The sequence below is a fragment of the Anolis sagrei genome, chromosome 6, assembly GCF_037176765.1.
Source record: "Anolis sagrei isolate rAnoSag1 chromosome 6, rAnoSag1.mat, whole genome shotgun sequence".
Lineage (NCBI taxonomy): Eukaryota > Metazoa > Chordata > Lepidosauria > Squamata > Dactyloidae > Anolis > Anolis sagrei.
In genome coordinates, this window is record NC_090026.1 from 21,073,640 (window position 1) to 21,095,082 (window position 21,443).

At 41.7% G+C, this 21,443-nt stretch overlaps 1 protein-coding gene across 1 annotated transcript; it reads left to right on the forward strand.

Moving 5' to 3' along the window:
- Positions 1–551: 551 nt before the first annotated feature.
- Positions 552–21,443, forward strand: DNAAF3 (dynein axonemal assembly factor 3). The gene is made up of 12 exons (XM_060783074.2): positions 552–661; positions 6,479–6,562; positions 8,545–8,687; positions 10,337–10,430; positions 10,964–11,121; positions 11,840–12,016; positions 12,138–12,260; positions 13,746–13,868; positions 13,983–14,115; positions 15,255–15,369; positions 16,672–16,746; positions 20,174–21,443. The coding sequence occupies exons 2-12, from the start codon at positions 6,481–6,483 to the stop codon at positions 20,343–20,345; spliced, it is 1,395 nt and encodes a 464-aa protein (XP_060639057.2). The 5' UTR covers positions 552–661; positions 6,479–6,480; the 3' UTR covers positions 20,346–21,443.

The window sequence follows — 21,443 nt, forward strand, 5'->3', positions numbered from 1 at the left end:
CTCACACTACAGATCCCATGAATGTCAAGTTCCTATTCATGGAGTGTATATATAGAATGCTATTTTTGTAAAATTGTTTAATTTTTATGGCATTGTCTTGATTATTACGGCATTGAATGTTTGCTGTTACTTGTTGAAAATCGTGAGGGGATAGGGTGGGATATAAATAAATATTATTATTATTATTATTATTATTATTATTATTCCTCTTATTTTTATATGCTCCATTTTGTAAGTCTTTATAAATTGGGGGGGGGGGGCATGAACCACCACCCTTTGCTGCTGTTGGTGAAGAAATAAATGACACAACCCTCTTTTTAATGGGACTATTAGTGGGCTTTCCAAAGTCTAGCTTTTGTTCTGGAAAAATGGGAACCGGGAAAATGCAGGCTTGCCGCGACGCCCTAGGCCCCGTTGCCATAGTGACCGCGTCTCTGACAACCTGAAGCTCGTCGCCCGTTTCCCTTCTCCGCGCGCGCTTCCCGGTTGCTCTCCACTCTGATTGAACGAGAGAGCTGTCTGTCAAATCGGGAGGCGACGAAGGGGGCGGTCTTCCCCAAAGTAAGTAAACTCAGGTGGGGGAAAACAGAGAAGAGGCGATAGTGTGGAGTTATTCCTGAGTGGCAGCAACTCCATACTGAGAAGAGGAGTCTCCCCAAAAGTGAGTGTGTGAGCACTATAAATTGAGTAATCTCTTCTCCCAGGGTGCATCTCTTCTACACTGTAGAATTAATGCAGTTTGTCACCATTTGAACTACCATAGTTCAATTTTATGGGAATCCTAGGGTTTGGTGAGGCACCAGTTTGGTGAGGCACCACTTTGGCAGACCTTGTAAAACTACAACTCCCAGCATTGCATGGCATTGAGCTATAGCAATTAAAGTGGTGTCAAACTGCATTAATTCTACAGTGTAGATGCACCCACAAATGTTTCAGAGCAGAAGTATTTTAGATTTCAGATTTTTTTTTCTCTCTCTCCAGATTTTGTAACATTTGCATCTTTGCTATTGTTATTGTGTGCTTTCAAATAACTTGTAAGTGATCCATCGCAGGGTTTCTCTTGACTAGATTTGTTCAGGAGAGTTTTGCCATTGTCTTCCTCTGCAGCTGAGAGAGTGTGACCTGCCCAAATTCACCCAGTTGGTTTCATGGCTGAGCAGTGATTCTAACCATGGTCTCCAAAGTCCTATTTTGATGCTCATATAGTGAAATGGGACCAAAATATAAATATGAAATAAAATGTGTTTTCTGTACATCTGGTACACATCGCCTCTCAATGTAATAATAGAATCATAGAATAATTGAGTTGAAACAACCAATAGTGAAAGGACCAAGGTAGTGACATCCCCAGCTCATCCCCGTTTGGATATCAGCCAGCATGTCAATGACTTAAATCAAGAAATAGCTTTCTAAGATCTACAGAGACACTCGCTGGAACACCTCAGCAAGCGAGAGTCCAAAAGTGGCAGGCTCAAACCCAGAACCTCAACCAATGGCTGATACCAAATGAGAGACTCCCTCCTGGGCACACAGAAAACTGGGCAACTTGGAAGGCACTGAACAGACTGCGCTCTGGCACCACGAGATGCAGAGCCAGGCATGTAGCCGGGGGGGGGGGGGGGGCTTGAGGGGCTTCAACCCCCCCCCCCCCCCCCCCGAAATTCTCATGGTGGTTCGCGAAAAGGCCTTACTGGTGCATTATTTAAACTGTTATGTTTATTCATATCATGATCTGATCACCATACTCAATATATCCCATATGCATGGGGGTATTGGGGTAATGATACAAAAGGTTTGCTAGGGTAGACCCTCTTTCACTCAGACTCTCCCCCCCCCCGCCCGAAACTCAGCCCCCCCGAGACCCCCCCCCTGAAAAAAACTCACCCCCCCCCCCCCGAATCAAAATCCTGTCTACGGGCCTGTGCAGAGCCAACCTTAAGAAATGGGGCTACAAAGTGGAATCCATGACATGCGAGTGTGGAGAAGAGCAAACTACAGATCACCTGCTGCAATGCAACCTGAGCCCTGCTACATGCACAATGGAGGACCTTCTTGCAGCAACACCAGAAGCACTCCAAGTGGCCAGCTACTGGTCAAAGAACATTTAATCAACTGCCAATCCTGCAAACTTTGTGTTTTGTTTGTTTGTTTGTTAAAAAATGCAATGCAATTGTTTGGTCTGCTCCTGAAACGATAAATAAAAATATTGAGTTGGAAGAGACCTCGTGGGTCATCCAGCCCAACCCCCTGTCAAGAAGCAGGAAAATTGCACAAAACTGTTTGTTTACATTGAACCATCAGAAAACAGAGATGTCACTCTCTCAGCCACCCATGTGAACCAATTTGTAACATTTCGGATTTCTGGATATTTATTTATTGTGTCAGGAGCAAACCAAACAGTTGTATTACATCAAAACACACACACAAAGTTTGCAAACTTGCATTCTATTAAATGTTCTTTCTGGATTTCTGGATGTGGAGTATCCAATATAAATGATAGTTACAATATGGATGGACTTCTAATCTAAGGTGCGGATAGGGACCAAAGTAGGATAAATCTACTCTGGGGTTAAATCAGGAAGAATCCAGCCGCATCAGCATCATCTGAGTATCGGTGTAAATGAGTAAGAAAGGATTAGCACAGGAATAGGGATCATCCTGCCTTCCTTTGTGCCATTGGACGCTGAATCCATTCAAACATAGCTACTGGTTATTTATTTATTTATTGTGTCAGAAGCAAGTTGGGATACAGTTAAAATGCATTTTAATTTTTTTAAAAAAGAACCTAGCATTATGCTAAATGTTCTTTGACCAGAAACTGGCCACTTGGTGTGCCTCTGGTGTCGCTGTGAGAGGATCCTCCATTGTGCATGTGGCAGGACTCACACTGCATTGTAGTAGGTGGTCTGTGGTTTGCTGTTCTCTGCACTCACATGTCATGGACTCCACTTTGTAGTCCCATTTTTTTAAGGTTAGCTCTGCATCTTATGGTGCCAGAATGCAGCCTGTTCAACGTCTTCCAGGTCGTCCACTCTTCTGTGTTCCTAGGAGGGAGTTTCTCGTCCAGTCTCAGCCACTGATTGAGGTTCTGGGTTTTAGCCTGCCACTTTTGGACTCTTGCTTGCTGAGGTTCCTGTGAGTATCTCTGTAGATTTTAGGAAGCTGTTTCTTGATTTACAGCGTTGGCATGCTGGCTGATATCCGAACAGAGGATGGGCTGAAGATGTCACTGCCTTCGTCCTTTCATTATTGTCTGCTACTTTCTGGCAGATTTCAGCTGGTGCGATACCAGCTAAACAGTGTAATTTCTCCAGTGGTGTCAGGCGTAGACATCCTGTGATAATGTGGCATGTGTCATTAAGAGCTACATCACATGTGGTGAGATGTTTTCCACACAGGGCATGCGTATTCAGCAGCAGAGTAGCAAAGCACAAGGGCAGATGTCTTCACTATGTCTGGTTGTGATCCCCAGGTTGGTAAATAGCTAGTGGTAAAGACTGCTGGGATTTGCAATCAGCTAGTATTTGGACTCTGCATGACTTCCACTTCTGGATCAGCGGAGAAGTGTTGTAATTACAATTGGTAATATAAGGAGTAGTGTTTCTGTAAGTGTTGACTCACCAAATTTCCCATTTATTAAATGGGCCTACTGTGTGGTGTTACCAAGATTTGGAAGTGCTCTAGAATATTTTGGTCTCCCACGCAGGTGCCTATATTCCTCCCTCCGAATAGAAACAGCGGCTGCAACAATACAATTCTAGAGGTATGCTGAAAAGAAAGTCACATTTAGTTCCGTGAAGCCTTGCTCCCAAATGTGAGGGTGCAGGACTGCATTTGACAGTCTAGCTTAACATCCTTTATTCCAACTGGCATCAGCTGCAGAGACACAGGTAGAAACCTTTAATTTTAGCTGTGGATGTCACATTCTTTTCTTACTGAACTGTGAGCCTGCGCCCTTATTTATGCAAAGTCTGTGGTAGCCTACCACTTTGCATTGCAAGGCAAGGCTCATTTATATATTATGGAAAAATCATAAGGAAAAGGAACTGATGAATTTCAAGTGCTGCTGCCCTGATAACATCATTGTTGTTTTCATGTGCCCTCAAGTTGTTTGACTTACGACAATCCCAAGACCGGGTTTTTAACCTTCCTCTGAGGTGGAGACAGTGAGACCTGCTTAATGCATCCAGGGGGTTGTCAAGGAGTTCAAATCCTGCTCTCCCAGAATTTTAATCCAGCACTTAGACCTCTATACCATGCTGTCTCTTTCTGATACATTACAGTCACTTCAAACATCAGTCTCCTCCTCCGCCTTGTTCTTCCTTTCCAAAACATGGAATCTAGCTACAGACTTTAAGTTCTGATATCCCCCATCGTCTTGAGACTGCTAAGAAAATGGATGAGAGAACTTGAGGAGTTGCTTACAACAAGTCAGACAGTTGGTGCTCCTATCTCAGTACTTATGGATTGGCAGGTCTCCAGGTTTCAGACAGAATTTGTCTCAAAGACTGTCTAGCAATTTCCATCTTGAGATAGCTCATTTATGTGGATGTCTTCTAAAACTGCAAATCCCAGGTTAAAATTCTGTCAACAAAAGAAGCTGAATTTTGCAAGATTGCCATGGGAAGACTAAACCACACAAACATTATTCAATTATTTGGTTAAATGAAGTAGTCAGGGTGACTGAGGTTAGTTAGATGTAGAACTCATTTGTGTTTAATAAATCCAATACCATTTTTGAGGACCAGTGACATTCATGCTGAGTTAAGCACACATGCTCAAAGTCCAAATTAGGGCTCTTTCACACAGCCCTATATCCCAGAATATCAAGGCAGAAAATCTCACAATATCTGCTTTGAACTGGGTTATCTGAGTCCACACTGTCATATATTCCAGTTCAAAGCAGATAATGTGGGATTTTCTGCCTTGATATTCTGGGATATAGGACTATATGGAAGGGTCCTTAGTGGAGTAACATAGCAGGAGTAAAAGCTGAGTTGGTAGGATATTGGTGACCAATCAATAGGGGTGGAGCTGACACATGAAGATAATCCTACGCAAACCTCTGAGCCCTTCAAATCCTATAGAGCAGGGTTTTCCAAACTGGGTGTCAGATCAGCTGCAGTGTTTGAGTGTGTTGTATGAACATAACAAGAAACTTCGGAGTCTATGTGAAATAAACAATAAATCATGTATTTTAAAAAATGTAAATAAAAGGTTTTCATGAGTATGTTGTGTCCCCATACATTTTGTTATTAAAATTTAAGCATGTGTCTGTATTTCTTTTAAGAGGTTGGATTAACCTCCGGTTTGCTAGTAAAATTTAAGTTACTGTGTTACGAAATGATGCACGTCTAAAAGGTGTTCCATCAATATGAAATGTTTGGAAAGCTCTGCATTAGGAGGATTATTTCTTAGACAGTAAGCCACAGTAATGTATTTGGTGTCTTGGCATATCGATTTGTGTCCTTTACTAGGACTTTGGAGACCAATGGTTAGATCCCTGTTCAATTATAGAAACCCACTGGGTGACATTGGCCAAGTCACACACACCCAGCCCCAGAAAGGAGCCCCCGGTGGTGCAATGAGTTAAACCCTTATGCTGGCAGGACTGCTGACAGGCAGGTCAGTGGTTTGAATCTGGGGAGAGCAGGTGAGCTCCCTCTGTCAGCTCCAGCTCCCCATGTGGGGACATGAGAGAAGCCTCCCACAGAATGGTAAAACATCAAACATCCAGGCGACTTCTGGGCAATGTCCTTGCAAAAGACCAATTCTCTCACACTAGAAGTGACTTGCAGTTTCTCAACTTGCTCCTGACATGAAAAAAAAGCCCCAGAAAAACTTATGATAGGTACACCTTAGTGTTACCATGAGTTGGAAACTACTTGAAGGCGCACAATGACAACATTGTAAGCATAATATGTTGCCTGAGAATTGAATTGCTCAGATTTGGTAGTGAAGATGCACATGGTCAGGCTACTGAAAAAGCGAATCAAGTTTTTGAGAACTGGTTTGCCACTATAGTTGTGGAACATTTGTCAAACCCCAAATTTTCAAGAAAACAGAGATAATTGGGATAACGTTATAACTGTGACGTCTCAACTTGTTGGGTGAGTCAGGCTGCTTTTTGGAAAAAGTGATGGGGATGTTTGCTTCATCATTCTTAGATCAAATCAATTTGTAGCCACTATACTGTTATTGGACTTTTAAATGGAGCAATAATACATTACTACTGAAATTTATTCAGTAAGATATTCTGTGATACTAATATTTAACTGGAGCAAATAAATGTGGAGAGAATTTAATGTTGAATTAGAAATTCAACTATATTGAAATTTAATTGGAGTAATTATATGTAGAAAGCAGAAATGGGTGAAGATTTGAAAAAGTATTTTAGGTTCTAGCTGAAGAGTGAGGCTTGCAGAGATTTCAATGGGAATTTATTTCTCACTATGTTTGCCTTGTGCTTTCTGTGCAGCCATGACAGCAGCAGGTAGTGCCAATGGTTTTGGCACCACAGCTTGGTGGGGATTTTCTCCAGCGCTTGACCTGCAAGCCACGTGTATGTACCACTTCTACCACCAATATTTTTCCGCCTCTTTTACAATGAAATTTGACCTCCTTGTCACACAGATTATGTGAGGAATTTGAAATTGCTTCTTCTAGCTAAATGCATCTAACTTGGTTGTGATTTCTTTGACTGTGCGAAGTATCTGCAAAATGCCCAGATTCTGCCCAACAATTGACATCTAGTGAAACAGAACTTCTGTGTAGATACCACTTGTCGCATGAAACCAGGGGGCCACTGTTTTCCATATTAGGTGTCTTTGATTTTAAAAAGGAAAGTTTTAGTGCCAAAATATACCTAGTGTATCTCTTTTATTGTTCCATTGAACTCTGGCACAGAATTTGATTTGCTGAAGTGACATTTATTTGAAGTAAAATACAGGCAGTCCCCAAATTGCAACAAAATCAATTCTGCAGGTTGGAATAAAAGTTGAATTTGTATGTACACACACACACACTGGATAGCATAAGGAAGGGTTGATGCCCCAGTGCAGTGGTGTTTGTTTTGCTGTCTGTGCCCCTGTTCAGAATATTTCATCTCATTTTCTGTCCCTATGATAATTGGATTTTGAAAAATGTAGCTTGTTGTGGAAGCAAGGATTGATGAGAAAGCTTAGTAGAGACCTCTTTTCCCATGATAGCTCTTTCAGGAGTGAATTTCCCTTCCAAGGGGTGGATTTTTCTCATTTCCTGTTGTCTCACTTCCATTCTTAACTATGAGTTGTTTATAAGTGTGATGTTTGTAACTCGGGGACTGCCTGTACAACCTATCTGTGGATTTGTAGATCCTGGAAATGCAGAGATATGTTTGAAAAAGTCCCAGTTGTCAAAAGACACTGATAGAATCCTGTTTGGGGACTTAGGTCATAAGTGGATTTACATCTGCAGGAACTGAAATTGGACAGTTTTGTAACATCCATACCAAGTAAACATCTGCTGTTATGTTACCACATAGGGCAGTAGTTTTCAATCTGGGGTCCCCAGATGTTTTTGGCCTACTACTCCCAGAAATCCCTGCCAGTTTACCAGCTGTTAGGATTTCTGGGAGTTGAAGGCCAAAAACATCTGGGGACCCCAGGTTGAGAACAACTGACATAGTTGCAAAGTGACCAATGTACGTTGGGACAAATGCACATCAGTTCTGCTGTGAATTGAAACAGTCTGTGGAGTGCTGATGTACATCAGATGACTCTTGCTGGTGTCCCATTACACATCTTCACAATTCACTAACAAGGTTTCTAAAATATAGCTAAGTACATGTAAAATTACATAATATATATAATGATAGAGGGTTTTGGCCTATAGCTGTAAAGCCTGTGACCTTTTCTAGAAGGATCTCTCATTGTAGCTTCCGGGCTTGTTCTTCTGCTTAAAGTACATCTCTCAGCAGACAGATTTCCAGAGATGAGTCACTCTGGAAACACACTCACTGCATTTTAGATACAAGTGCCATCTTCTTCTGTTGATCTTGTTCATTGACAATCCCTTTTTCTGCTTTACAGCAGAACATTGGTTTTCAAAAAGCAAATTGGATACATCTTCAATTACAAAACCATCTATAAGCTCTGGCCTTTTTGGTATTAAACATACACACCCTTTAAAATAGGAAATTAAAACACTGAAAATAAATGTTTACATTCCCCATGTAGGTGTTTCAGTAATGAAGCACACAGCTTACTCCCAGCATGGCGCAGAAGATACAGTTTCAAGTGGATTTCACTGATAAGTGAATGCCCAGGAAGAACAGAATTTGCCCTTTAGCCATAAAGCCAATGCTGACTCCTTCAAATATGGCTTGAGTCAACTTTATATGATCATCTCTCCCACCATCTTCATCATCATCACCAAACAACTTTCAAAGAGGCTTTCAGTGAAAGCCCGCATATAACTCCAATATAATTAGAGATAACTTCACAGTGAGAAAACAGAATTTGCCTTTAATGTAGTGCATGAACAACCATTTCACTTACCAAACAGGTCTGGAGTCTTCTATGGAACATCTGCAGCCATCCCAGGATGGTATTCCTGAACTGAACATCCTGCTTGTGGGATCAATAGATGGACGTCATATCCTCAAAACAATGAGTCGACTGTGCCGATGGCCACGAAGAAAAATCAATGTGTGTAAATCTCTTAATTATAGGTTTATCTTAAGAGGTGTGTGATTTGTTATATCTTTGCTTTGTATTTTGCAGCTTTTCTAATCATTGCTTAGAAGTGTATTTTCCTCATATTTTACTTCCCTGAAATTCACTGCTGTCAATGTGGCATCTGACAGAGATGCTTTGACAACTATTTAACAAGAGGAACTTCTCAGATCCTGGGTGGCTAGTGCTGATGTCCCATCAAAGCCCAGGGGGTTGACATATGCGAGGGGGCAGGATATAAAGCTGAAGAAATGCCATGATGGAGCAGGGCGGGTCACACAAGCAGCATCCCAGCAGGCCCTTTCCCTTCCCATTACAACTCCTACGAGGCAACATTCACCAGCAGCGCATCCTCTTGTGATGTGACCTTCCTTCAACAGGAGGTGGCAAATCGGCAGCACTCCCCCTCGCAGCCAGTGCTTTTGAGTCTCATTTCATGACAAGGGGAATTTGCTTTTATGAGTGAGGAAGAATGAATAAGGCAAGGGGAGGGGAGTTCAGAGTCTTGTTTTAGTGTCCAAATATACTCACACTGCTAAGATTTTTGGAATTTTGCACATAGGAGTAAATTCTAGTGGGCTACAGTGGGAGAGGGAATGTAAAGGTGCTAGAATCCTTTGGGTAGTTTATTTTGGACTAAACCAGGCCGCTAAATTTGGTACATTAAGCAAAACCTTGATCAGAATGCAAATGGAGAAAGCAGCATCGTTGTACTGTTAGAATGCAGTTCAAAGATATCTTCTTGCCTTCACAGTGTGCCCTCCAAGTGTGCCCTCCTTTTTTTGGGAATGGTGATTTGTTTGCTTAAGTTTTTCTAGTCTCAAAGAGTTCAGGAGTAGAGCGCACATTTAGTACACAGATGGTCCCGAGCTGTGGCCCTGTCATCTCTGAGTTCAAACCCCCGATTCAGGTATCTGGGATGGCACAGAGAGACCTTAGCTTCAAATGTCACTATACTAGGCAATCCTAAGGCCCTTCCACACAGCCATATAACCCAAAATATCAAGGCAGAAAATCCCACAATATTTATTTAATTATTTATTTCATTTATATACTGCTTTTCTCAACCCCTAAAGGGACTCAAAGTGGTTCACAACAAAACAAATGGCAAAATTCAATGCCTCACAATATAAAATGCATTACATAACTAAAATAACATATAACAGTAGATTAAAACCAATAAACTATGAAACATTGAACGTAAACAAACATAAAACATAAGACATTCAACTTTGCACCAATCCCAGGATATCTTGACTACTTAATCTCACTCTCAGAATGCGTGTTTGAAAAGCCATGTTTTGAGCAATGCCCTAAATGTCAATCTGATTTTGCTGGGGAGGGAGTTCTGAGGGGACTCCACAGGACAATGGCTGTGGGGTCAAGCAGGTGTCCCCCATCAACACCTTCTGAAACCGACCCTCTAAGAAGGACTGGAGCCACTGTAAAATAGTATCTGCTTTGAATTGGGTTAGCTGAGTCCACATTCCCATATCTTCCAATTTGAAGCAGAAAATGTGGGATTTTATCCAGCTGTGTGGAAGGGGCCCTACTCGACTTCATCCTCTGGGAGGGTAACTGTTTAATATATGCTCCTTTAATTCCTTCTCTCCTTGCCTCAGTTCTATGTTCTAGAGAACAATCTGGAAACTATAGGTCGGCAACTGCTGTTTTTAAGTCTAGCTCTGGAGTCTTCAGCAAAAATGGGACTTCAAGGTGAGAGGAAAACAACAACACTTCCCCCAACTTCTTATCAAACTTATATCCCTCTGTAGGGAAAAACAGAGATAGTAGGGTTTGGGAAATGTTCTAGAAGATAAACGTCTAAGGCAGGGCTCCTCAAACTTTTTAAACAGAGGGCCAGGTCACAGTCCCTCAAACTATTGGCGGGCCAGATTATAATTTGGAAAAAAAAGCACAAATTAATTCCTACGCACACTGCACATATCTTATTTGTAGTGCAAAAAAACCACTTAAAAACAGTAGAATAATTAAAATGAAGAACAATTTTAACAAATATAAATTTATTAGTATTTCAATGGGAAGTGTGGGCCTGCTTTTGGCTGTTGAGATAGGATTGTTGTTGTTGTTGTGTGCTTTCAAGTTGTTTCAGATTTAGTTTGACCCTGAGTGAGGGCCGGGTAAATGACCACGGAGGGCCGTATCCGGCCCCCGGGCCTTAGTTTGAGGATCCCTGGTCTAAGGAATAGTAACACAAATCATGTTTCTCCTTTTTAATCCCACCCAAGAGAAGAGTGAAACATTTTTGGAGCTCATGGGGAATACCCTTCTCCGAAGCCAGACTGCTTCCTATTTGCAGGAGAAGGCAAGCCTCTTCATACAATGTGTCACAGACTCTGATTTCCAAGTGACCCATCTGCCCAGTGTGGACTTGTCTCGACTCAAGGTAAAATACAAAATAACCCAGCAGTATATTTATGGAGCCAGGCCACTTCATACCTCACATTCCTTCTCATTCTATCTACCACACCAGCAGTGAACAACTAGGAAGCAGCATTACTTCTCCACAAGACCTTGAAGGCTTACAGATATCCTGAAAACAAAGTTTGCTTCTGAAAAGGATTGGGGAAAAATTTTCTCTGTTTTTAATGTCCCTCCAGGGCATTTTTCACCTAGGAGAGGCACCGTTAACAACAGGAAACAACTGTTGACTACTTGGAGCCCCCAGTGGTGCAGTGGGTTAAAGCCCTGTGCCGGCAGGACTGAAGACCGACAGGTCGCAGGTTCGAATCCGGGGAGAGGCGGATGAGCTCCCTCTATCAGCTCCAGCTCCTCATGCGGGGACATGAGAGAAGCCTCCCACAAGGATGATAAAACATCAAAAATCATCCGGGCGTCCCCTGGGCAACGTCCTTGCAGACGGCCAATTCTCTCACAACAGGATGCGCCTGACACAACAAAAAAAATATATATTAAAAAATTACTTTCAGTGATCTAAAATGGTCCTGGGGGCAGAAATATGGCAAAAGTGCCTTCACAGGGCATTTGGGGTAAAGGGGGTCCTAGATTTTTCCCATTCTTGCACAATTATTTTGTCTTGTCAGAAATAACACTTGGGGACCCTAGTTCCAGCAACTGACTAACATATTTCGTTTCTTGGATAGTTCAAGGAGAGAGATCAGTTGGAGTCTATATTCCGGTTCTGGAGAAACCCCGACCCACAGGCTTTCCAAATCAAGCAGCTCTGGGACTTGAGAGTCCGGCAGTATCTGGGCAGCCGCTATGATGCTCGCCGTGGAGTGTGTGACTGGGATCTTACTATGAAGCTTCACGAACATGGGGTGTGTAACAATGGTCAAGCAAGTCCTCGTAGTTCTGTTTGGGGCTGCTGTTAAGGAAAGGCCATGAAGAGAGTCCCTGACTTTGCTGCCTTTCTGTTGAGATTTTTTTTTCTCCTCCTAGGCCAATATGATAAACATCCGTGAGTTTTTCCACTGGCGTGACACAGGCATAGCCTTTGAAATGCGAGAAGGTGCCTATGACATCCCCAACAAGACAATGGCATCTGGTCGCCTTCTTAGACATGTGAGCTGCCATGTTTTTTTGAGTCTGAAGTCTGGCTGTCCTAGGCCAAGGACAGAGTATGAGGATGGGTTCTCTCTACGTGGGGATGGGGGAGGATAGAATATAAAGAGGGTAGTTTATATCCCATGAGAAGATCCCTTCTATCGGGTTGCTTTTTATGTATTTATTTAATTGTCCATTGCATGTTTTATACCAGGGTGGGAACTGCAAGCTTTTAGCCACTTGCAGCTTCTGATCGCATTTTTGAGGAACCATGGCAATGCAATTTTCTTGCCCTACATTATTATTATTGTTTAAACACAACAAGATGAGTCCACAGCAGACCCTCTGCTGGCTGTTGTATTGGACCACACGTCGGATATTATTATTATTATTATTACATGGAGGGAAATACAGTTTTGCTAAGAAAAATATATAACTTAGGAGGTGGGTGCTCCCGCAAGTTACTCTGGGAGCCAATGTAGTGTCCTAAACCCCCAGAGTTGACTGCCCTTGTTTTATACCACCCAGAGTACTCAAGCACACATGCTGCCCCTCCCATCTTTATAGTCACAGCAGCTCTGCAAGATAGTTCAGGCTGAGAAAGAAAGATTGATTTTACAACACAATCAAGATCTCAACTCTGTGATTCTATGGAATGAGTTTTTCAAGGCTGAACATAAGTTTGAATGCCGTTTTTTCCTAGTCCAGCACTCTGAACTCAACCAGCCCAGACATTCCTGTTACTGCAGCATCATGGATGATGCACTAAAATCTCTGTCTTGCTTCTGAAATAATACGAGAAGAGAGTCTTACTTTATAACTCTCCATTAATTAAAGTCTATTGTGATGCAGTTGCTTTACTCAGTTATTTTAAGTACATATCCAGAGATTAAGTCTGATTATGCCTATGATTCTGAGGCCAGCTGTTTTCAAAGTGCTTCTTCCTTACCAAACTCCAATATTTGTTCTTAATTCTCTTAGATTCCATCTTCCCCTTCTTTCCAATCCATTCTGCCAGGGCTAATTGACAATTAGGATGAAATATCAACCTTAAGATTTGTAGCAAAAATAGAGTTTTGTAGCACCTTAAAAGTATGCATGCTTATTACATGGTATAAGCTTTTGTGAACAGTCACCTACTTCAGACGCCCTTCTTTTGATGAGATACATTACTTGTTCTTGGGATACCTGACATGCTTCCCATTACCAATCCCTACACTACAAAGAGCAGAGCAGAATATTCCAGGGAAAGCATGCATTTTCACGTGTCATGTTTGCTTTGAAACTAATGTAAAGTGTGGAAGGATTTATAGTAGTGACCTGGTAGATGGGAGAGTATAGCATGCCCATCAATTTGGTTGCCTGCCAAATTTTCCCTATAAATCCTAGACTGTCTTTGTAATTGCTTTTCCCCCTGCTGGGGTCTTTAACTAATAGACAGTGGTCTTGGGGAGAGTGAGACATCTAATCCAAATTTTTCATTATTCATTTTTGTCCTCCCAGAAAGGGGAGCCTCTTCCAGCACGGGGATACTGGGGAGACATAGCCACTGGCCCCTACATCACCTTTGGAATTGAATCTGAAGATCCCAGTCTGCTGAAGACAACCAATGGCATCCCCAGTAAGGTGAGCTATAAAATAACCTAGGATGAAAATTGAATAAAAGCTAGATCAAGAGTAGGCAAACAACAGGGGCTCAAAGGGAGGCTTTTCCCAAACCAATCTTTTCTGTATTGACAGAGTTCCCAAGATATATCATTGCACAATATCACTGACTTGTTGTCAGAACTCCAGAACAATGATCGCTATGACCCATTGGCACCTTCTAATGAGGATGGCAGTGGTGACTATACCAGGTTGGATACTTCCAATGGTAAGTACCTGGTCATGCTCTCTAAGGAAGTTACATGGAATATCTTGGGGTGGAGACCCCAACAGATTAATGTGTGTTTACTTGTTTGTTTGAATGGGTTTAGATAATTCTCTGGCCCTAAGATTTCAGCATTGGTTTCATATATTGTGTGACTCTTTGCCAACAGGAAAATGGAGTCAGGGAGAATAAATGAGCAAATAAAAACTATGTTTAGCTGGTTAAATATCCTTTCCTCTCCTCTACCGCACTCCCATAGGCTCCAGCAGCAGGCCTCTTTCACTCTGATGCTGCACTTTGAGTGGCTGCTGAAGGAGAAACCTAACATTTGGTTATAGTAGCCCCCAATGATGCAGTGGGTTAAACCCTTGTGCTAGCAGAACTGCTGACCAACAGGTTGGTGGTTCAAATCTGAGAAGCAGGGTGAGCTCCCATCCATTCAGGGACATGAGAGAAGCTGCCCACAAGGATGGTAAAACAGCAAACATCCGGGCATCCCCTGGGCAACGTCCTTGCAGGCGGCCAATTCTCCCACACCAGTAGCAACTTGCAGTTTCTCAAGTCGCTCCTGACACCCCCCCCCCCAAAAAAAAACATTAGGTTTCTGCTGGAGAAAAATCAACATAGCTGGAAATGGTTTACATCTTTTCAACTTCCCTCATTTTGTGATGTAGCTCTCATCTTTGAGTGGCTAAGAAGTTGAGGCATCATCCATTTCTAGTTGAAAAGAAAATCCCAGATAGCAAGGGTAGGGAAGATCTTTCTGCTTCACTGCCAGTGTAAACAGACTGGGCTGGCCGGACTAGTAGTATCACTTGATGTGAAATGTCTTCATATGTGCTTTTGTTTTCATAATACTGGAAAATGGATTATTCTGTCTATTACAAGTTTGTCCCACACTTCAATGCAGAAAGCTAGCTGCTGGTTTCCAAATTTCTGCTTTTGATCTCTAAACTTTTTGACCTCTAAATTCTTCTGTTTTGGTTTTCCTCTCTAAACTCTCATCTCTGTTGCAGAAAGGCACTGATTTCCAGTTTGCATCCCCAGTTATCAGAATGTATCTGTTCTTCCATTCGCTTGCCTTTGTCCAGTCTGACTTCTGTCCTACCACGATCACAGTTTGTGTGTTTCCAATAACACAGGGCCTTTCACCACAGAAGATATCCGAGTCTGCTTCCTGCCTCTCAACTGTCTCCCTGAGCTCCATCACAAAGACAAATATCGACAACTCTTCAACCTCATCTTCTTCTCTTGCAGGTATGGAGGGGGTGAAGGCCTGAGAGTTTTGGGAAAGACTTATGCGGAAGCAAATACTGGAATCAAAGTTCTTGTGTCTTCTGTGGAGAAAGGAGGGATTAGTCAGTTGTGTTGGGAACCAGAGCTTTTAAAGAAGGCCAGAGTGTCACACAGTGAAATCAGGAAAATTTGTAGTCAACTTATTTGGACTACATGCCAGTCAAACTCATAGTGCTCAACTGTACTACACAGTGGTTCCCAACCATTGGTCTTTCAGGTGTTTTGGACTTCAGCTCCCATCATTCCTAACAGCTGGTGAGTTGAAGTCCAAACACTTAGAGGACCAAGGATTGGGAACCACTAGTATAACATAGAGTTCACTTACCTGTCCTCTTTGTTTCCAAATTTAAAGTAAGGGTGTATTATTATCCCTATGGTTAACGTTTAGTAAGCCAGGCACCTGCCCTGCTTTTATCAGTACATACACAGAAAATCTTCTAACATTAAACCTTGATTCTTAAATCCCTTCTATGCTGCCATATAAAATCCATATTATCTGCTTTGAACTGGGTTATATGGCAGTGTGGACTCATATAATCCAGTTCAAAGCAGATAATGCAGATTATCTGATTTGATACTCTGGGTTATATGGCTGTGTAGAAAGGGCCTTAGTGAAGCCCACTGGGTTTTGTGATCTGGCATGATCTAAAGATGGTTGATTGGGTGGCAACAGTACCACCCAACCAACCATCTTTAGATTTGGCAAGTTTCTTCTTCATTGCAGTGAGCTCTCTCAAATACTTCTTTCCAATGCTTTGCCTTGTTTCCAACAAACACGCACACAGTCATATTCAAAATGCTGTCTTCTCAGATAAGTACGTTGGCTTGTTTATCAAGTTTTATACATCAATTTTCTGCCAGGGTACAGGGCTTGCAATGTAATAAACATTATACAAAAAGGGATAAGGAGGACAAAAGATGGAAAGGAAAGAGGAAAATAATCTAATAACCAGCTAGTGGAAGGAACAGTGTGGCTAAATTTTTAAACAACTCTCAACCATGTTTGATGCTGGGAACTGCAGTGCCCCCAGGGGAAATTTCACGCATGCAGCACCGTCAGCACACACACACTGCCATTGTAAGGCAGGAGGGAACTTTTATAGGAAAATAGTTTCTTGTATCTCCAGGAGCAAATGTTGAGAAAGTACATAGTAATTTAGTCAATTTCAAATTGAAGGATGTCTGTACATCACCAGATAGGGAAGTTACATTGATAAGCACTTTATCACTACTTATCTCCTCCTCTTTGTTTGTCTTTTGTAGCATGGTGCACTTCCTTCAACCAAATTTGAATCTGATGTCGGCCACAAAAGCCACTCTCATTGTGGAGTCAACAAAGTAAGTATTATTTTCTTTACTATTTGACAGCAGGATCCTCCCACTGCACACAATATGCAAAAATTAGCCCACTTTTCTTGCAGTAGATAGATTCCTTGGATTGGAGCTGAAGCCCTATACTCAAGCCCATGCTATGAGGTTATCTGAGTGGTAACCTAGACTCCCTGACAGGGTCTGTGTTTTTTAATTATTTGATTGCATTTATTTGGGAACTTCTTGGCATCTGATTATGTTTACCTTTGCAATCCTCAGAGTTTTATTGTATGTCTGGAGTATATACAGTACAATATATTCAGCTTCTTAAATTGTGCTTATAAGAAAAGGTTATCTCCTGGCTTTCACTTAATATCTAAGGCATTCCCAGTATCTTCACATTAAAATGAATGCAGGGTGGAAAATACCTTTTACTGTCCTAACACAGAGAGTTGAAGCCATTTAGAAAAGGAAGTACTAAACCACAAGTGACTGGTGCTCTTTGGGAATGCTAAAACAAAAATAGCAGATGGAGTTTGTATCATCATTAGGCACAGCTGGAACATAATGAATCTCATTATGTTTATGTGCACAAGTAATGCACAAACTGGCAAACAGGGAGAAAATGTGGAGGCAGTAATAGACTCTGTATTTCTAGGCGCCGAGATTATTGCAGACGCAGACTGCAGCCAGGAAATCAAAAGGCATTTACTTCTTGGAAGGAGAGCAATGACCGATCTCGATAAAATAGTTAAGAGTAGAGACATCACACTGGCAATGAAGGTCCTCAGAGTTAAAGCAATGGTATTCCCCATAGTAACACGGATGTGAGAGCGGGACCGTAAGGAAGGCTGAGCAAAGGAAGATTGACACTTTTGAACTGTGGTGTTGGAGGAAAATTCAGAGAGTGCCTTGAACCGCAAAAAGAACATACTAGTCCATACTTCTTCATGGTTTCTTTGACTCACACAAATGGGTCACTTGCACCTGTGTAGTGTATTGTTCAAAGCCTATTAAAGCTATTATAGAAGCTTCTTTGACAGTAGTTCTGCCTGTTGGTTCCATCCCTGGACTGCACAAGTCTCTTGTGTCATCAAGTTTCCGGACCTCAAGTATCTAGACTAGAGATAGGATCAGGCTGAGGGATTCCTCCCCTCCATATTCCTATGCATGTTTCCCAAAAGGGCTTTGTCTTTACTCTTCCTCCTTGCCACTGTCTCCTCCCCTTTGATGATGTAACAATGGAATTCTGTGAGGGAACTTCCTTTTTATTTTTATTGCCCTGAGCTGGCCATGTGACCTTTTGCTATTGTCCAGTCTCTTCTGCTTTTTCTTTCTACCTATGAAGATGCATATTTTGCCTCTTTCTAGGCAAAATGTAGCTGCATGGACTTTTTACCCTTTTACCATTTTAGAAGATGAGATTTAGTAAGCTAGTTAGCTCCAAGACCTTTTCTATCAATAATGTATTTCTTTTACTTCAGTAAATATCTTTTGAACCTAAAGTTCTGACTCTGCAATCCTGGGCTATCCTAAGAATAGCTTATCCCAGTTTCACCACATATAAGTTCCTGCTGGTTATGAAGTTTACTTCTGGGATGTATGGTGGAATCACCCCAACTGAGGGTTATTTTGAGCCTCACAGCTCAGATTCCCCAACAAGGCCCACTCCCCATGTACCACACCAATGCAATTACCATCTAAAATCTCAGTTCCATTGACACCAAAGCAGCAAACATCAAGGGGTGGATAAGCAGGTTTGTGTGAGTTTATTTGTCTATATTTATTTACTTTATTTATACCCCATCTTTCTCCCTGTGGAGACTTAAGGCAGCTCACAATCTTACACTTTAATCATAGTTTAAAGAGTGCAATATATATATATATATGAAAAAATAAAAAATACAGTGTGAGTTCACTCAAATAACTTCAGTTATAGCTAAACAACCTGACCTTTTTCATGGGCTCCATGACTCATGCAGACTAGCAAACTGCTAGTCAGTGTGAGTCAGACTAGTAGCAGACTCATAGACCAGGAGTGAATGTCATGCCACACAGGAGAAGAGCACCTCTTTCCCAAACGCAGCCTCAATTTGAGACCTTGAATCCAAATTGAACTGAGATATGAAATTTAGTGGTCAACAGTTTTGAGAGATGTCATGGAGAAGAACCCCTTTTAGAAATGCAGCCAATGCTGTGACAGCTCTAGTTGAGTGATTTCTCACTTGATCAGGAAGCTGTTTGTCTGCTAGTTCATAAGGCAGACAAGTGGTCGCTGCAACCCACTCAAAAATGTTGTATAGAGATAGGCAAGCCTATCTTCATGAATAGATCACACAAGGAAAACCTTTGAACTGACAAAATGAAGAAGTGCAAGCAGCGTAAAAGGCCAATGCTCTGCAAACACCAAGGCAATGTAGAGAATGCAGAAAAAGCCACAACTTAATTGGCTGTTTGCATGCAGATTGCTAAACTCTTCCCTCTTGTCATTTTAAATTTCTATGGAAATTGCAATTCCATGCACACTTAACCAGAGAGCAAACCCCATTCAACATGACAGCAGTTTTTGTTTTTAACTAATTGGAGATGTTCAGGTTTTGCTTGCATTTCACAATGCTGCTTTCCCATTTCTTTGCCTTTCAGTCAGCTACCTCCTCTTTGAGATAATCTATCTCCTGTTGCAAAAGACAGGCACTTGAGCTGAGTCCTTCCAGAGTCAGAAAATGGTGCCTCAGCTGTGAAATTCCCTCCCTAAGGAGATTTGCCCAGTGCCTGCCTTACTAAGTGTCAGGCTCCAAATTCACACAGTGCGGTTCCTCTGGGATTTTCATGAATAGTCGTGTAGATGCTTTTGCTTCTCCTCCTACTTTCAGTCTGCTATTTTTCTGTGTGTGGTAAAAAGAAACAAGAAGGAAAAGATAATAAAATATATGTTATAACAAAATAACAGCGAGACATGTAGTATTATTTTTCTTTCTTGTTTATTTTTCACTGTCATTGGAAATAGCTATATTAATTCAAAAAAGACAGGCTATAAATCGTTCAAAAAAGAAGTGAAAGTCACACCTGAGTAAAAAACACCTGCTCCACTTCTCTCTCTCTCTCTCTCTCTCTCTCTCTTGAAAGAGACATCCTTGGCTTCCTTCACATTTGATGGCAGCACAGGTGTATTTTGTGCTCAGTTACGGATATCCAAGCATAATTTGTCTTGGACTTTTTTGCTGACTGGGGCCAGCTGATGACATGAGTGGAATGCCCTAAAACAAATAAGAATTAATGGCCATTGAGTTTCTTTCAGGGAGCATTTAGATTTCAGAGAATCAAGAGTCCTTTGGGATTATAGAAAGCCAAATGAGTTAGAACAGCCTGCCAACTTAACTAAAACATTGAAGGGAAGTCAGGGCTCCTTGAGTCTTCAATAACAATAACACTTCTCTCGCTTTTCTTTTCACAGCTTCTTGCCTGACCTCCGCAAGGAACAGCTGTTGGAGTTCTCTTCCCGAGTGACCAACCTGGCAAGAGAGGCAGGATTTGTGCCAGTCCAAACAACAGACAAAAACATATTTTCCTTGTTCCAACTTGGGGTTCAGGAGGCTGGAGAAATCCATAGCAATACCTCCACCTGAGATTATCGCCTCTAGTCCCCGAGGTCATTCCTTCTCTTCTTTTTCACCATAATTGTTAAATAATAAATGCCATTGCTGTAAAAAAAAAAAAAAAACTTCCACTTTGGATTTGTCCTCCATGCAATAATTGTTAAAGCCTAGGTTTTCAAATGCTGTAGTGGTTAAAGGATTTTCAACAAGACCAGTACTATAATGGTAAATAATGGATAAGTTGTAATGGGCTACCTGTTTGATTTACTGTTATGCTTCATTGTTATCACATGCAGTAGTTTTTTCTTAGGGTTGCCCAGCAATGCCAAGGGGAAGGAAACAAAATCTGATGGTTCTGAGTGCCTGTTCCTCTTTGCCTTTCTTCTTGAATGTAGAAAGCTCCCCAATCACTGAAATAACTATGGGCAACTTTTATTAATGTTACCAATCAACCTTGACCTGCCAGCCAAATTATAGGGCATGAACTTGGTGTGGAACAAGCTGAGGAAGTGGCCATCCTCAGACCTACTCCTCGGCTAACATGGGTGAGACATCCAGGTCCTCGGATACAACAAATTGTTGCTTCCAAAGCAACTGCTTGGGGAAACGGACTGATAATTCCATCTCAATTCCAGAGGATATTGAGACCAGAATTATAATATATAATATAATAATAACTTTATTTTTGTATGCCAGCTCCATCTCCCCAAAGGGACTTGGGGTGGCTTACATATGGCACAATGGGCCCAAAACAACATGTAAAATAAACACCACAGTACAATACAAAAGTAAAACCAAGAGCATATAAAACAATGATTTAAACTCAAAACAGTGCCCAATAACCTATGGCGAGAACTGTCATAAAACATGGCCAACTGTAAACAAGAACAAGGGGATAGAATAGTGCAAGTTGTAGCTAATGAACAAGGGCATGGGATGAAAATCTAGTGCTGGGTCATTAATTGCGGACCAAGGGGGCTAGACATTCACAAAGGCTCCTTCAGGAATGGAAAGGCCCTCTCCCTCGCCTCCACCAACCACCAAGAAGGCCCTCTCCCTTGTCTCCACCAACCATGCTTGTGACAGTGGTGGGACCATGAAGAGAACCTACCCAGCAGATCTTAATGC

Excerpts from the sequence above, each read along its gene's own strand:
- DNAAF3 (XM_060783074.2), top strand. The coding sequence starts at position 6,481 with ATGACAGCAGCAGGTAGTGCCAATGGTTTTGGCACCACAGCTTGGTGG. Across the intron at positions 11,122-11,839 it reads TGGACTTGTCTCGACTCAAG|TTCAAGGAGAGAGATCAGTT; the intron begins GTAAAATACAAA and ends TTTCTTGGATAG. Across the intron at positions 15,370-16,671 it reads CTCATCTTCTTCTCTTGCAG|CATGGTGCACTTCCTTCAAC; the intron begins GTATGGAGGGGG and ends TGTCTTTTGTAG.